Source organism: Barbus barbus, assembly GCF_936440315.1.
Source record: "Barbus barbus genome assembly, chromosome: 9".
Lineage (NCBI taxonomy): Eukaryota > Metazoa > Chordata > Actinopteri > Cypriniformes > Cyprinidae > Barbus > Barbus barbus.
This window is the reverse complement of record NC_136737.1, coordinates 7909314-7926158: the sequence shown is the minus strand read 5'-3', so window position 1 is coordinate 7926158 and position 16845 is coordinate 7909314. Positions and strand designations below refer to the sequence as shown.

The following is a 16845-nucleotide window of genomic DNA, read 5'->3' as shown; positions in this document are numbered from 1 at the left end:
GAGACACTTTTGAGTGTTTGATTGTGTGATCTGAGTGAACGGTGGTTTGTTTGGGAGTGTGTGTTATTATAATCACTATATTATAAAAACCTATTATAATCAGTTCTGGCATATTTTATGCCGACAGGGTGGACATGTTAAGCTTTGGCAAAGCAAGCAAACTCATACAAAGAAAATTTGTCAGTTGAAAAGTCACCAACTTATTCACCTCAGCCTTTGAAATTCCCGCCACTGAAAATAAAAACAAAATAAAAATCTGTTATCCTGATGTCACTAAAAGGGATGGCCTTTTCTTAAAGGGGCAGATAAGGAAAAGGAACTTGTGGGTAACCATTCAAGGGACATGGAAAAACTTTATTTATTTATTTTAATTTTTTATTATTATTAAATAAAAATATTGTTTTTATTACCAAATGACCAATACATTCAAATTGAGTAATCTCTTATCTACAAAAATATTAATAGAAGAACAAAATTTAAAATTTTACAATTTGACAATGTTCTACTATAATTCAAATTTAATGAGCAGTGCATGGGACATAATAAAATAGCATGCATTCTCTTATACAAATCTAAAACAAAAATCAAGAAAATGTATCTAAAGACCCAATTAATGCTTTTTTCATGAAAATAAACACTTAGCCTAAGTGTCACTGTGAAAATCAATCAAGAGAATACTTCACGAGAGCAAATACAGAGGGTTCAAGGTGCAAACAAGGCTAGATTTGACTTTGCCAAAAAACATCTAAAAAAAAAAGCCAAACCGCTTCTGCAAAAGCCTCCTTCTTTGGATGGCTGAAATTAAGACCAATTTGTACCAGAATGAAGGAAAGAAAAAAGTATGGAGAACAGGAGAAGGCTTGGAACAGCTCATGATCCAAAGCATTCAACATCATCTGTGAAACACGGTGGAGCAGTGATGGCATGAGCGTGCATGGCTTCCAGTGGCACTGGGTTACTGGTGTTTTGTGATGATAGGACAGAGGACAGAAGTAGCTGGAAGAATTCTGAGGGATATGCTCTCTGCCCAGATTCAGTCAAATGGAGCAAAGTTGATTGGGCGACGCTTCAAAGTACAAATGGATGATGACCCAAAGCATACAGAAAAAGCAACCCAGGAGTTTTTGAAGGTAAAAAAGTGGAATATTCTGCAATGGCCAAGTCAATGTCCTGTTTTCAGCCTGACTGAGCTGCATTTCACTCGCTGAAGACAAAACTAAAGGCAGAAAGACCCTCAAACAAACAACTGAAGTCAGCTGCAGTAAAGGCCTGGCAAAGCATCACAAAGGAGGAAACCCAGTCTCTGGTGATGTCCATGAATTCCAGACTTAAGGCAGTCATTAGGTGTGTTCGACTTGAAGCGGCGCTGTGCAGAATGATCTGTGTATGACATCAAAGTACCACGAGAGCGATAAGAGAGCCGACAGATCCTTATGCTTTCGAATCGCTCTCGTAATACACTGATCATTCTGCACAGCGCGTCAAGTCAAACACACCTACTGCAAACGATTCTCAACAAAATAACTAAAATGAACATTTATTTATGATTATATTTATTTGTCCAATTACATTTGAGCCCCTGAAAATGGAGGAAAAGCGTATAAAACTGGTTGTAATTCCTAAGCTTTTTATGTTATATTTTTGTTCAATACCTTGAATTAAAGCTTAAAGTCTGCACTTCAGTTTCATCTCGATTGTTTCATTTTAATTCCATTCTGGTGGCATAAAGAGACAAAATTATGAAAATTATGTCCAATGTCCAAAAAAGAAGAAGAATTTATTGAAAATTTAATGTAGACTCTAAGGGAATTTCAATAATGCGTGTAGAAAAAGCAGGAAATGATCAGTTTTATAATGTATTTTAACAGATTTAAAATTCTAATGTAATAAAATTGTACCTTATTGATTTTGCTTGTTTTTGGGCACATGTAATTAATAACCGCTTAAATATAGCTCTTTTGTCTGCTTTTTGGCCACTTCATGTATCTGTACACTGTAAAAATAATAAAAAATTTAAGGCAACCAGCTTCAGCAGATTTTTGAGTTTTCTCAACTTATTTTTGTAGGAGATTCTCAATTCTTTGTTGCATAAACTTTTCACAACAAGTTGAGAAAACTCAAAAATCTGCTGAAGCTGGTTGCCTTAAAATTTTAAATTGGCTCAACTTTTTGTTTTTGTTTTTACAGTGTACCGTAATTCCACAAATAGACAAAATTCAGGTGGGTTTTACAAAAAAATAAAATAAAATTGTCACATACCTTGACAATACTTTTACTCTACAATGTAAATTACACACACTCGTGCTGAAAATGCACATTTTCAAGCAGTTAACACAAATAAAACAAATGCTCCTATCTTGGTCATTAATATTAAGCATTTTTGTTCTCTGCATCGCTATTTCATATGAAGTAATAGAAACATTCTATACAAAAACAAATCTATTTTTTTAAGAACTGGTTTGACAACAATATTAAATTGTTTAGTCAGTTATAAAACAAAGAAGCAACACTCTTTTCTTATGAATTTCTTTCTCTTTGTAAAAGACCAGTTCCTCAAAGAGAGTTCTCAATAGTTATTGGTTCAATCCCTTCAGGTACTCACATGTTAGGTATTGAGACCATTCTCCCAACTCAGCATCTCTTGATGTTACTAATGTTTTTTTTTATTTGTTTAAATGTGTTTTTCATGAAGTAATAATAAAGCTATTCGTACTACTAAGAGAAATTGTTACTGTACCTAATGTTTTGTCTCATTGGAACTCTTTATTAAATGGAAAATTGATTTGCTGGAGAAAAGTGCGGTTGTTACCGCAGAAATATCATTGTAGAAATAAGATTAAACAAGTTTCTTATAAGCTCATTCATAGACTTTAGCAAAAAAATATTTACAGAAAAAATAAATGTAAATGGTATTTTCTGCAATGAATATGAGGAAACTGCACTTATTTTGGCACTCTACATATTCAGTTCAACATTTTATCAATGAAAATATTCAGTGTTTAAGACCTTTTTCACTCCTATGGGAAAATGTACTCTTTTACTTCTTTCCATGAGCAGCAGTATTTTTTACTTCATTTATTTACATATATTGTGAACCAAATTCAATCTATAATAAGAATCTAATCTAAATCTAATAAGAAACCCAATTTATGGATTTGTTGGCTGAACTATATACACACATACATATATATTGACAGTATCAGAGACTTTGAGAAAGAAAGCTGTAAGAACTTTGAAAGCGTGTGAACTTTATTTATTTGATTTTGATATCTATACTTGTATGTATATGTATCTTTTAAACTTACCTCCCCCTGGCAACTCCTATTTGTTGTCATTTATTTTTATGTTAACATCTTTTTGAAAAAATCCTGCTCCTGGTGTGTAAAAGTCACGTTTTTTGGCGAGGTTTTCCTGGTAAAATTCGCATTGCAGAGGCTAAATATCACGTTAATGGGTTCGCTTCAACCCCTGGACATGAAAAATAACCCGCGGCAACTGATTTTAAAGTAGCTCCAACCCACCCGAGGCAACACTGAGTGACGTACTTCCTTTCCGACAATGCAGCTCCACTTGCCCACGCCCTGCAGCCAGACCCATCCCGATTTATCCTAGTCGCTCCGACGCCTCGGTTCACAGACATTTGAAAAGTGTTGTTTTTCACCCAGAAGATCTGGCCTACGCTGTTAATTTCACTTTCGAGTCCGACATTATGATTTTAAATCTGCGTTTATTTAAACGGAAAAGTGATGAAGATATTTAATTTCTTGGTAAAGTTGGGAGGTATATGCCTATTCTCCGTGTGTGGTAAGACTTTTATTTGTTTGTCTCTTTTAAATTCGCCGTAGAATTTTTTTTTGTAGTTCTTATATTATAATTCATGGCATCGTAACTTAGTCATTATAGAAAATGTCGTTTTATGATCTCCTTATTGACGTCAGAACCAAAGGATTTGAAGAGTATTTATTAATACTATAAATTAAAATATTATTGAGATCTAAGCTGAAATATTATTTCGAATAGCTCTAAAATTAGCCGCAGGCTAACAAACATTTCCAAAATGCATGGCATGCAAAGACATAGGACTATCTTAAACCTTGGGACAATTATACTGTAAGTTTAAAGTAGAAGCACTTTTTTTATAAGGTGGAAAATACCAATAAATTATTTGAAACCCTTTAAACTGGTTATTTTTTATTAGAGCAAGGGGGCATACATGGAAACTATGCTCTGATCACCACTTGGATGAATAAATACACAAATATATGCAGTGTGACGTGAGTTTTACTATATTCATTAAGTTGCAGAAGATCATCTATGAGTGAATTTGTACATTGATGTTCGTATGCTATATTTGTTTGCATGAGACATACAGCAAGGCCAGGTTACTCCTTGTGTAAAAGAGTGCACCTCCTTTATCTCCTCTCAAAGTTACTTTTAAACTGTAACATCGTTACATGCTTAAAAAACTGGTCAAACTACTGTTTATTTAGCCACACTACACTTAAGTTCAACAACTATCATTGAATGAATGCATGAATGAATGAATGAATGAATGAATGAATGAATGAACAATGTTATTTAGGTTGTGACAACATCAAACTGCAAGGGGCCTATTATTTTGTCATGCTCCCATGTCATGCATGCATCACAATTTGAATGCAGAGACACATTATTTTCATGTTGAATATATTTGTCCCACTATTCCAGAAATGATTTGTAATTAACTGTTCTTTTCTTCTTCAGGTGCTTCTGCTGTTGAGACAGACAGTGTGTCTGTGTTTGTGATGGAGGGAGATGCAGTCACTTTATACACTGATGTTCAAATGAACCAACAATACAGTATGACATGGTTTTTTAGAAACAATCGGATAGCTCTAATTAATGGAGATCAGAGTAAAATCTGTATAGATGATTGGTGTAAAGAGAGATTCAGAGACAGACTGAATGTGGATCAGACTGGATCTCTGACCATCACAAACATCAGCACCACAGACTCTGGAGATTATAAACTAAAGATCACCAGCCTCAACACTGAAAATATATTTAACGTTACTGTATATGGTGAGTCATTTAAAATTTTAAAGCCAGGTTATCTATGTTTAAATCACATCTATTTAGTGTGTTGTGTTTTTGTATCAAGTTTAAACTGCAATTCTAAAATATTTTAGTGCAAATGGTGATGGATGCTATCTAATAGATGTAAATTAAACACTTTTTCTATTAAAGGCAATGTAAGGTTGACTATTGCACTCAATGTAAAAAATAAAACTGCCCCACACGCAAAGCTGAGAACTCTTTCTGCATAACTTTTCTCTTTTATTCCAATAAGGGTTTGACAGTTGCTCATTTGAATACCTCAGATTGACTTGCATTTATGCACTTAGCAGTCATTTCTGTGATTGGTGACTGATCTGCATTGATAAAACATTGTTGTTAATAGAAATCTTAATGCAATGCAAGTGCATCTATAATAAAAACAAAATTTTAGTGAGCTTTTTAATTCATGAGCTGCATTTGTGTTCTGATGGAGATGGCACAACTCCTGTTTCTCATGAGACCCTTATCTTCTAGTATAATCTGTTTGATTGAGGATTTCCTGTAAAATAAGTCTGTGATGATCAAAAATAAGGATTTTCAGTCTGAAATTCATGGAAAAATACGCAATCACAATGTTGTGAATTTTTTTCCCTTTCTTCCATTCTTTGTTGTTTTGTTTGTTTGTTGTTGTCCTCCAATCAGCTGTTGGTTTGTGTTTCAGAGGTTTCTGCTGCTGAACGAGATGAAATGAAGAGAAAGTCTGTGAAGGAGGGAGAATCTGTCACTTTAGATCATGGTGTAATAAAAAGGCCAAATGATACGATGAAGTGGCATTTTAATGACATTCTCATCGCTGAAATCACTGGAGATCAGAGTAAGATCTGTACAGATGATCAGTGTAAAGAGAGATTCAGAGACAGACTGAAGCTGGACAATCAGACTGGATCTCTGACCATCACAAACATCAGAGACCCAGACTCTGGAGGTTATCAACTACAGATCAACAGCAGCAGATTCAGCATTATTAGGATCTTCACTGTTACTGTCACCTGTGAGTATTTTTTGTCATTCAGTGCATGTTTCTTTGTTATTTTAGAATACAGTTCAATGTTTTTAAATAAGTCCACTAAATGAGAACCTGGATTGATCTTTAAAAACAAGGCCAGAAGTCATCATTTATCAGTTTAAATCACGCCACACTAATGATCCAAGATCAAATCGATCAGTCAAATCTGTTTGTCTTTCTGTCTGTCAAAGATGTTTCAGATTCAGGATCGTCTTCAGTTGTTGTTGTTGTTGCTGCTGCTTCTTCTGCTGCTGTTGTTGTTCTTCTGCTCGTTGCTGCTGCTGTTTTCTATAAGCGCAAAGCAATTATTGAATGTGAGTATTATATACAGCTGATTTAACAAGATGGAAATATGAGAATTGTGGGAAAAAAAATTCCCTCATTAAGCAAAGTCAGCAGTGTTTAACCAAGTTTATTATTGTTCAAACAGGCATCAGGAGGCAGCCCAGGGATGAGGTAAGATGATATCTGCAACTGTACATTTATTATGTTCTGATGCTTCTGGTTTTATTCACTTTCAGTTAATTAGTTGGACAAAACAGATCCTTATATTTCTTGATATTGCAGACTTATTATTTTAATTTACTGTCATTATTAAACACACTTGTTCTTTTATTTATTTATAGCAACTAATTAATAGGAAATCTTACAGATTTACAGTAAATAGTCTCTTAAAAAACACAATAAAAAAAACTCTCCAATGAACTAAATATCACAACATCAAAACAAAAATAGCAACTTTATATCTAGTTTGTAGTATTGTGTGTTTGTGTAATTCAAACATCAATCCTGTTCATTTCTTTTTCCTTCTGTGACTCTGTGTTTCTTACAGATGAATGGTGCTGAAGACCCACCCCTTGAACAGACTGGGACCCTTATTCAGATGGCTACTATTGAGACATCCCATAGTGAGACTGAGGCTGCCACTGAGATACAACTGTAACATTATTTATTTTATTGAAAGGTAAAATTAAGAGAAAATGGGAAATTAGAGAAGAGCATCAGCAGAAATTCTCATTGCTGATAGAAAGTGTCACAATACCAAGGTTTTAGTTGTAGTATCATTCATGGTGATTTCACTTCGGCATCTTGATGACACTATAGACCCCTTTACAGTTTACGTCACAGGAAAGTTCCCGCTTTCCCGCTTGTTGATCACAACCCAGGCTTGGTACATAGAGGTATTTTTCCCGTGGCGCTGGCTCGGTAAAACCTCCGCTTTTATATATATATATATATATATATATATATATATATATATATATATATATATATATATATATATATATATATATATATATAACCGTCTGGACATGCCCACAGACTACGTAATTATAGGCGTCTAGCGATTTTTAGGCTCTTAGTTTTTTGCGTGTGTAAACACTCGGCTTGTCCACCAGATAGCAGTATATGGCGGGCCAGTGAATATCTGGTCACTTGCTAACGTTGTCTACCCATTCTGTTAGGAGCTCGGGATCAGGCAGACAATCGCTATTAGCTAAAACAAGTTTAGAATGGTACTGTTACCGGTCCTGTGGTGCCTTTTTCACAATAGAGTCAATGTGAATATCCCACTTCAGGTACTGAGAGATGGTGGTTCCCAGGAATCTGAATGACTCCACTGCAGTCACAGTGCTGTTTATGATGGTGAGTGGGGGAACAGTTTTGAGCATGCTGAGCTCCAGGTTGTTAGATTAGATTAGATTAGATTCAACTTTATTGTCATTGCACATGTAGGTACTAGGCAACGAAATACAATAGAGAAGAAGAATACAGCACAACATGAGGAAAGAGAGGAGAAAAAAAATAATCCCCACACTTTGCTCCTAAATGGGAGTACAGTGTGAGAACAGACAAAAACCTCAGCACAGAGCACAATCAGTACAGAAACACACAACTCGCAGCAGGGGGAGAGTAATCCAGTTCAGACGAACAGCCATCTGGTCTGCAGCCATTACAGCGCTAATCACAGACCCGTTTGTCAGACTAGCGGGAAAAAGCGGCAAAGGCGTTGGATGGGGGGTTTGGGAGGTGAATGAATATCTGTATGTATGTGCGTATGAGTGTGTGCATGTAAGTTTGTGTATTGTAGGCCTTGAGATCCGCCGTGCTGGCACTCCAAACAAGTTGTCTCAGTCCACAGATTGTGATGCGACATAGCAATTGCCATGGAAACGGCCTTGGTCAGAACCCAACTGTCGACAATCACCAGGTGTCTGTTGAAGGGGGGAGGGAGGCAAGAGAGCGTCTCCCTGCAGCATTCTTCCAGGGGGTAGAATTCCAGAACAACCTTGCCAAGCTGTCTGTTGTTTTGGGAGTCGAAAAGAGATAAGATTGTTTGGTCTTTGTGCGAGCAGCTGCATAGCAATTTCACAGCTACTCTCTTTGTCCATTCTGATCTCCAAGTCCATCAATTTTTCCCTGCAAAGCCGTGAGCTTGGCCGTGATCGAATCCATATTACGGTTTATAGTCTCAGTCAGCACTGACCACTCTACCTACTGCTTCAATCATGACGGGCAGCCTTGTGAGGTTTTGGACAGCTGTTCCCGTCTCCTGAATTCTCCGATAACCCAGGGCAAAGCCTAATCCAATCATCAGAAACCCTGTTATCATGGTTCCGAATAGGTAGATGTCTTCAATGTCCTCCACGGAAAGAGCCGCCAGATACACGACCCGCCATCTCTCCCACGCATCCATCGTGTAGCCAGCAGCAAACGTCCCAGCCGGACACTCAGGTTCCCCCGATCCCAAACTTCTAGTCGAGAAGATGGTGTCAATTGCGTTAAGAGACCAGTTGATCAAATCCATAATTTCGGTTTGTAGAACGGTGCAGAGAAAGTCTCTCAAGTATTAGACAAGGACAAGACGAGAGAGCAAGCAGGGAAGATAAGGAGAGGGAGAGGAAAGGAAAGGAAATGCGACTGCCTTCGCTGAGAGCCAAACGTTGTTGAGACTGCACCAGACAGCCAGCTCCTTAACCTCCTTTCTGTAAGCAGACTCGTCACCGTCCTGGATGAGGTCGATCAGTGTGGTGTCGTCTGCAAACTTCAGGAGCTTGACAGAGGGGTCTTTAGATGTGCAGTCGTTGGTGTAGAGGGAGAAGAGCAGTGGGGAGAGAACGCAGCCCTGAGGAGCTCCAGTGCTGATGGTACGAGTGTTGGATGTGAATTTACCAAGCTTTACTAACTGCTGTCTGTCTGTCAGGAAGTTGGTGATCCACTGACAGACAGAGGTGGGGACGGAGAGCTGGGTTAGTGTATTCTGAAGGGTTTCCGTTATGATGGTGTTAAAAGCGGAGCTGAAGTCCACAAACAGGATCCTCACATAAGTTCCTGGTCTGTCCAGATGCTGCAGGATGAAATGCAGTCCCATATTGACAGCATCATCCACAGACCTGTTTGCTCTGTAGGCAAACTGCAGGGGGTCCAGTAAGGGACCAGTGATGTCCTTCAGATAAGCCAAAACCAGTCTTTCAAATGATTTCATGGCCACAGATATTAGAGCAGCAGGTCTGTAGTCATTAAGTCCAGTCATTTTGGGTTTCTTTGGGACGGAGATGATGGTGGAGCGTTTGAAGCATGAGGGGACTTCGCACGGCTCCAGTGATCTGTTGAAGATGGGGGCCAGCTGGTCAGCACATGTTTTTAGGCAGGCTGGTGACACACTGTCTGGGCCTGGTGCTTTCCTCCTTTTGTTCTTTCTGAAGACCTGTGTTACGTCCGTATATGTGACGCTGAGTTGTTGTTGTGGGTTTTCCTTTTTTGCCACCCTTTCGTTTTTTTCTCTTTTCTCTACCTTCACTTTCGCAGGTGGCGCACAGATTGGTCGTCTCACTTGTCAATCATTCGGGACGAGTTGATTGGGCGTGATGACGTGAGGGGGGTTCTTCAATCATGCTCGCTAGGGCTGGGCGATAAATTGATTTTATCGATTAACATGAATGTGTAGTTTACGTCGATTTGTTTGAATGAAAATCGGTTTTCTCTTTAACATCCGCTGACGCTCCCTTCTGGGCTCCCGTAATTCCGAATGAGCTCAGCCTTCCCCCCGCGCGTTTGCCATAAAGGGTTTGGCCGATAGACAATGTTACCGTCCATCGCTGATGGCTGATAGATAGACATCATGATGTTAAAGGCCTAAAGTTACTTCATTTTTGTATGCGTACGCTAGCGTATGTGTACACTCAAACACGCAGCCTTTCAAAGTATACTCCATTTGAAGTGGTCGGCGCACGTGCTCTAGAACGCTTCAACCATGTTCAGTGTCTTTAAAAACCAAAGCTGAGCTATCTCATACCCTCTCGCTCACAAGCGATTGGTCAATGTGAGCGTCTGTTGTTGTAGTCTCAGCTATTTTGGTGTCCGTCTTTTTAGTTTAGTTTTCAACTGTGAAACAACAGCCCAGAACAGTCGTGCCACCATGTGGAAAAACTGATTACTGTTAACCTCAGGGTGCATGTGCGTCCTGAGCATACAAAGTACGCTCGTGATCCCCCTCCCCTCGCCACATTCCAATCGTCTATGATCCAATACAGTGTACAGAAAGAAAAATACGTGTACTACGGAACTCCTTAAAGGGAATAAATACGAGATGGGAGGAAAATATATATTTCAATACTTTCTCTCACAGTTTTATCATTGGGTAATTGTATATAAAATTGCGGGCATAAGGGGTTACGCCTGGCATTGAAACTGCTTTTGAATGCACGATAGCTTTTTAGTTTCACTTTCACTTTCGAGATTCGCGAGGGCATGTACTGTTTATTCTATGGAGTAGCAGTACTTTTTACAAGATCAGACGTTTGTCTGTGGTGCTGAGGATCTGCAAACCATTCGTCATCATCCCCCCCAAAAAACAACCAACTGTCACTGATATTTAATGCTGTAGAATGTTTTGTTTGCACTTTATCATAACTACCTCCTATCTACTGTTTTGTGACAACTGGACTGAGGTGAAAGGGGGAAGGTAAGCTATGTCACGTGACTTACATGGTGCACATTTAGGTTTATTTCATTGTCTAGACACCCTAGGTTAGGGACTTGCACCATTTTCTGTATGCTTTTGTTTGGTTAGGTAGTGTAGTTGAGTTATGACGTCTTGAATGTTGAAGATTGTTTTCTTTTCACATTTTTCTTTTCTTAGTTTAGAATTAGATTAAAATGGGTTAGTAAGATTTCTTTTGGTTTTGTTGTTTTCTTTCGTTTGGCACGGTCTCCTTTCACTCTCCCCACTTTTCCAGCAGGCTGAGGTTGCCGATGTGTCTAGTTTTTCGTCTTTTATATTATATTTAAATTGTCTTGCGAAAACGCTTGTTACAGTCTTTAATAAAAAAAAAAAACAAGTTTACTTGATTTTCTCTCTCTAGTGTTGGTTACTATCACTCACACACACAGTCTATAGGTTGACATTGCTCCGAACTGGTCTAATGTTCCCCTTCTTAGTCCCTAGATGCTTAACAATCAAAGAAGGGTCGTAACACCTGGCACACGTCATCTTCACTGATTTGAATTGTAGGTGTGGGGGAGAGGGGGGTTGCTGGAGGTGTTAATGGTTGTTTGGAGAGGTGTTCAGGGCGGGTGTGGGTTAGGGATGTTTTTTTTTGACCGATATTGCGATTAAAAGTATTGGAACATGTGACTGACAGGTGTGTTTTGTTGCCCTGGTGTGTCCTATTAATTGATTATTCAAACAATAAATAGCACTGAATGTCTGCGCTCAGTTTTCAGATCCGTGCAAACTGCATTTATAGTTAATTAGACCTGTAACCAACATGAAAACCAGAGAGGTTTCTATGGGAGAAAAACAAGAAATTGTGAAGCTGAGAGAAGATGAAAAATCAATCAAACCATTGCACAAACACTGGCAATAGCAAGTACAACCCTTTGGAATCTTGACAGCTGTAAAGAAAGACCCTAAAACAACTGTTAGTGACATCAGCAACATCCTCCAGAGGGCAGGAGTGAAGGTATCGCAGCCTGCTGTTCGCAGAAGACTTCATGAACAAAAGTACAGAGGCTACACCAGAAGGTTTTATGGACTGATTTTATGGACCAAATTGATGGAAAGGCTAAAGTTTGGAGAAAGAAAGGATCTGCTCATGATCCCAAACATACAAGTTAATCTGAAACACAGTGTACACAGGTGTACATTATAGTACACATTACACAAGGAATGTAATAGCTCGGGTTTTCATCGCTTCTTCTGGGACAGGCTCATTAATCTTCATTAATGATGTAAGACATTATGGCAGCAGCAAAATTCAATTAAAGTTTATTTGTATAGCGCTTTTTACGATACAAATTTTTGCAAAGCAGCTCTACAGGAATTTAACTTTCCACAATATATTTATATATTGCAGAACCTTAATATGTTTAACTTATGGCAAATTTGGTAATTCTGTATGTTGTCTGAGCTTTGGCATCCTCCGAAGTCCTCTGAGGGGTTGGCATTATCTTTTCTCAGGTTTTCGGTCATCTCAGATCATTTAAGGGTTGGATCCAGACTGAAGCTTCTGTCATTCCTAGTTACCACAGGATGTTAATCCCGTGGCAGAAACAGAGAAACAAATAGAGACATAATTAGCGTAGCTGCTGTTCCATCTAAGCAAAAATGATTTGTTCAACCCAAGCTAAAGAATAATAATAATAATGTACATTTGATCAGATATAACTGCAGTACAAAATTATAAAATGCATTATGTGAATGCTTGGCTAAAGAGATGTGTCTTTAATCTAGATTTAAACAGATAGAGTGTGTCTTAACCCCGAACATTATCAGGAAGGCTATTCCAGTGTTTGGGAGCCAAATGTGAAAAAGCTCTACCTCCTTTAGTGGACTTTGCTATCCTAGGTACTACCAAAAGTCCAGAATTTTGCGACCTTAGGGAGCGGGTTGGATTGTAGCCTGGTAGAAGCCAAGTTAGGTACGCAGGAGCTGAACCATTTAGTGCCTTATAGGCAAGTAATAATATTTTGTAAATGATACGGAACTGAATAGGTAGCCAGTGCAGAGACTCCCGCTGTTAGGCGTCAGTGAGAATGGTGTAAAATAATTTACGGTTAGTCATGTCAGAAATCCAACCATTGGCATGTTGTTATCTCAGAAACGGGCTCAGCCATCACACTGAATCAGGTAAGCTGGTTATATGTGTATGTATCTTAATGCTACGCATTTAATGAATAACCACTTAAATATAGCTCTTTTGTCTGCTTTTTGGCCACTTCATGTATCCGTACACTGTAAAAAAAAAAAAATTGAACTTAAAATTTTAAGGCAACCAGCTTCAGCAGATTTTTGAGTTCTCTCAACTTATTTTGTAGGAGATTCTAAACTTTTTGTTGTATAAACTTAAAACAGCAAGTTGAGAAAACTCAAAAATCTGCTGAATCTGGTTGCCTTAAAATTTTAAGTTGGCACAACTTTTTTCTTTCTTTTCACAAATAGACAAAATTCAGGTGGTGGCTGGCTTGACCAGTGTCATGACAAATCGGGTCTTTATCACATTATTATCCTAAATACATGTGAACGATATTAATGTAACGAATGGCTTACTATATATTGCGTAATAGAACAAATTAGTGCATTGTAACAATTTATAAGCTCAAAAGGGAATTGTATATAATTACGATTAATTATGATTAATTACCATTATTTATATCGGCTGACAGTAATAACTGTCGCAGAATTAAATTGCCATCAGCTGATCTGTCCGTCCAGCGAACATTCAGTGTGAGTTCGTATCAACTCTAAGAAAGGGTGTTTCCTTGGCCACAGGAAATACTTTTCTATTAATGCATTAGAGCAGGGATGGGCAGCTTCGGTCCTGGAGGGCCACTGTCCTGCAGAGTTTAGCTCCAACCCTAATCAAACACACACGAACCAGCTAATCAAGGTCTTCAAGATCAGTAGAAAGCTACAGGCAGATGTGTTTGATTAGGGTTGGAGCTAAACTCTGCAGGACAGTGGCCCTCCAGGACCGAAGCTGCCCATCCCTGCATTAGAGCATGTAGCAAGGGTCAAAATCGTAAAGGGACATTTAATATGCAAGGCAGAATCAGAAACTCATAATTTGTGCACACAACTTTTATTAACTAAACACTAACGCAGACTAGTCCAACAAACAAACTAACTAACAAACAAACAAACATACAATCACTCATACATGGGAAAGGCTAATGAGCGTTGATGGATGAAACCATCAGGAAAACCAGAGAATGCAGTTATGGAGAAAATCATTTAAGCACCTGAGTAAAACCATCAGCACCATTTCTAACTCTATAACTTATACTAAACCTCTGTTTAGTTTAGTTAAATGTTATACTTGCACTGCCTTTGGTCGAGTCGAGTGTCCGGAATACAGTCTCGGGTGAAAGTCTTAATGGTTTCAAAGTTTTGGACTCCCGATCACATTCTTCCGGGTTGAAGAGTGATGAATTCCAAAGATGTTCTCAGGTAGAAATGTTCTTCCAAGTTTTGAATGGAAAAGAGCTGAGAAAGAGATCATGCTGAGGTCCAAGGAGCTTGGTTGAATGGAAAGTCAAGGCCGCAAGGCCTGGCACAAAAACTTAGAGGGTCCAGAAAAAGTTCTAGCTCACATCCTCTTAGGATCTAACAAAACCGCAGACTGCTTGGGCATCTCTGAAGTGAGAGCTTTATCTGCTATAGAGGTCACACCTCTGGGGTGTCAAATACCCAATGGAGTCCTGGATTTTTGGAGGGAAAGTTTTACGACCCTTTGTCTCTGAACATTGTAATTTGCATAGGTAATTTGCCTGGGTTAATGCACAAACTTCTAAAGATTCTTAGGACACTAATATGTTGCATAGGTATCAACAAGTAATATTCACTCTCAATTAGATCATCCGAAGACAAATTGATAGAGACTAAACATGATGCAGCTAAAGTGATATTAACTAGTGATCTATCATAAGCATGCAGAAAACAGTGTACAATACACAAAAACATATACAAGAACAGTAATAATATACACAATGACCTAAAGATATGTGTGTTCATTCAAAGAAGGGGTTTCTATGAATTAAGTAGAGAAGAGTCCATTTTTATGGTGTAATGTGTCTTTCCTAAGGGGCAAAGAAGTGAATTCCCGCATTCCTTTGAGCAATAAAACCAGTGTTATCAGATGGGTTGCCATGGAACCAGAGACCTGTTTTGCCTTCTCAGGGGAGGGAAGGGTCAACGGACCCTCATAGTTGGCCTTTTGGTTAGGTGAGGTGGCATAATAGATTATTTGTTGAATATAACAAATATTTGTGTTTGATTGGTCCAAATGCTACAGCATAATGAAACAAATTACGCAATCTTACTTGATTTCCTGCTAATTAATAAATAAAAACTTACACCCTATTAAATGAAAATCATTGATTAGTTTTATTTATAAAATAAAACTTTGGACATTAACACTTAATTTAACACATAATTAAATAAAAAATAGGCATAAGTGTGAATACGTGAAGGATATGTTCAAATTCCTGTATAGTTATATAGTATATAGTATATATACGCATGCTATGCTTGTACATAAGCTAACTAATACAGACATTAATGTCATTATAACGTAGTTAAAACAGCATTTATCACAACATGATTTTGTAGGAATTGTAATCAGGCGCTAAAGAGAGTACCTATACATTGTATCCCTTGGGGACTGGATTTTGACAAATAGAATAAAATCAGTAAATACTAATAAAAAATTGACACACTGGTAGTCTGTTTTCAATATTTTCATAGCAGGAGACAGATATAAACTCCACACCAAACAATAAGAAATGTAACCGATAATCCTTCATGGATACAGTGTGGTAAAACATTATGCACTAACACAGTGCAGTGTAGTAGAGTAAAAATGTTGTAAAAGTGATATGTGGTGTTAGTATATGTAGTACAAATTGTACTAGAGTGATAATAAAATAGTGAGTACAACAGTACAATAACATGTAAGTGATATAATAATAAACATGAAATATAAACATGAAATTATAATGGGGTTTTACAAAAAAATAAAAAAAATAAGGTCTGGGATAAACATAACTTGACAATATTTTACTCTACAATGCAAATTACACACACCCGTGCTGAAAATACAAATTTTCAAGCAGTTAACAAAAATAAAACAAATGCTCCTATCTTGGTCATTAATAGCCTATTTAAGCATCATTTTTCTCTGCATCACTATTTCATATGAAATAATAGAAACATTCTATACAAACACAAATCTCTTTTTTTTTTTTTTAAGAACTGGTTTGACAACAATATTAAATTGTTTAGTCAGTTATAAAACAAAGAAGCAACACTCTTATGAATTTCTTTCTCTTTGTAAAATATCAGTTCCTAAAAGAGAGTTCTCAATAGTTATTGGTTCAATCCCTTCAGGTACTCACATGTTAGGTATTGAGACTATTCTCCCAACTCAGCATCTCTTGATGTTACTAATGTTTTTTTTTTTGACGTTGGTTAAATGTGTTTTTCATGAAGTAATAATAAAGCTATCTGTACTACTTTTCAAAGAGAAATTGTTCTGTTTTGTCTCATTGGAACTCCTTATTAAATGGAAAATTGATTTGCTGGAGAAAAATGTGGTTGTTACCGCAGAAATATCATTGTAGAAATAAGATTAAAGTTTCTTATAAGCTCATTCACAGATTTTAGCAAATCATTATTTACAAAAAAAATAAATGTAAATTGCATTTTCTGCAATGAATATGAGGAAACTGCACTTATTTTG

At 37.4% G+C, this 16845-nt stretch overlaps 2 protein-coding genes across 3 annotated transcripts in view; both read left to right on the top strand.

Annotated features, from left to right (window-relative positions):
* Positions 1 to 16845, top strand: part of LOC306875011 (uncharacterized protein) — a 991916-nt gene that overhangs the window by 557892 nt on the left and 417179 nt on the right. The gene's annotated exons all lie outside the window — the stretch shown is intronic.
* LOC306875038 (uncharacterized protein) lies at positions 3539 to 7130 on the top strand. 2 transcript variants are annotated; one of them, XM_079425408.1, is made up of 7 exons: positions 3590 to 3804; positions 4199 to 4274; positions 4744 to 5061; positions 5759 to 6088; positions 6295 to 6417; positions 6534 to 6559; positions 6936 to 7130. In XM_079425408.1, the coding sequence occupies exons 3-7, from the start codon at positions 4785 to 4787 to the stop codon at positions 7044 to 7046; spliced, it is 867 nt and encodes a 288-aa protein (XP_079281534.1). In that variant the 5' UTR covers positions 3590 to 3804; positions 4199 to 4274; positions 4744 to 4784; the 3' UTR covers positions 7047 to 7130. The 2 variants fall into 2 exon arrangements, with proteins under 2 accessions (XP_079281533.1, XP_079281534.1); XM_079425407.1 differs by lacking the exon at positions 4199 to 4274 and having other exon boundaries at positions 3539 to 3804.

Coding starts and splice junctions, on each gene's coding strand:
- LOC306875038 (XM_079425407.1), top strand. CDS start 3,747: ATGAAGATATTTAATTTCTTGGTAAAGTTGGGAGGTATATGCCTATTC. Junction 5,062..5,758: donor ATTTAACGTTACTGTATATG/GTGAGTCATTTA, acceptor TTTGTGTTTCAG/AGGTTTCTGCTGCTGAACGA. Junction 6,089..6,294: donor CTTCACTGTTACTGTCACCT/GTGAGTATTTTT, acceptor TGTCTGTCAAAG/ATGTTTCAGATTCAGGATCG.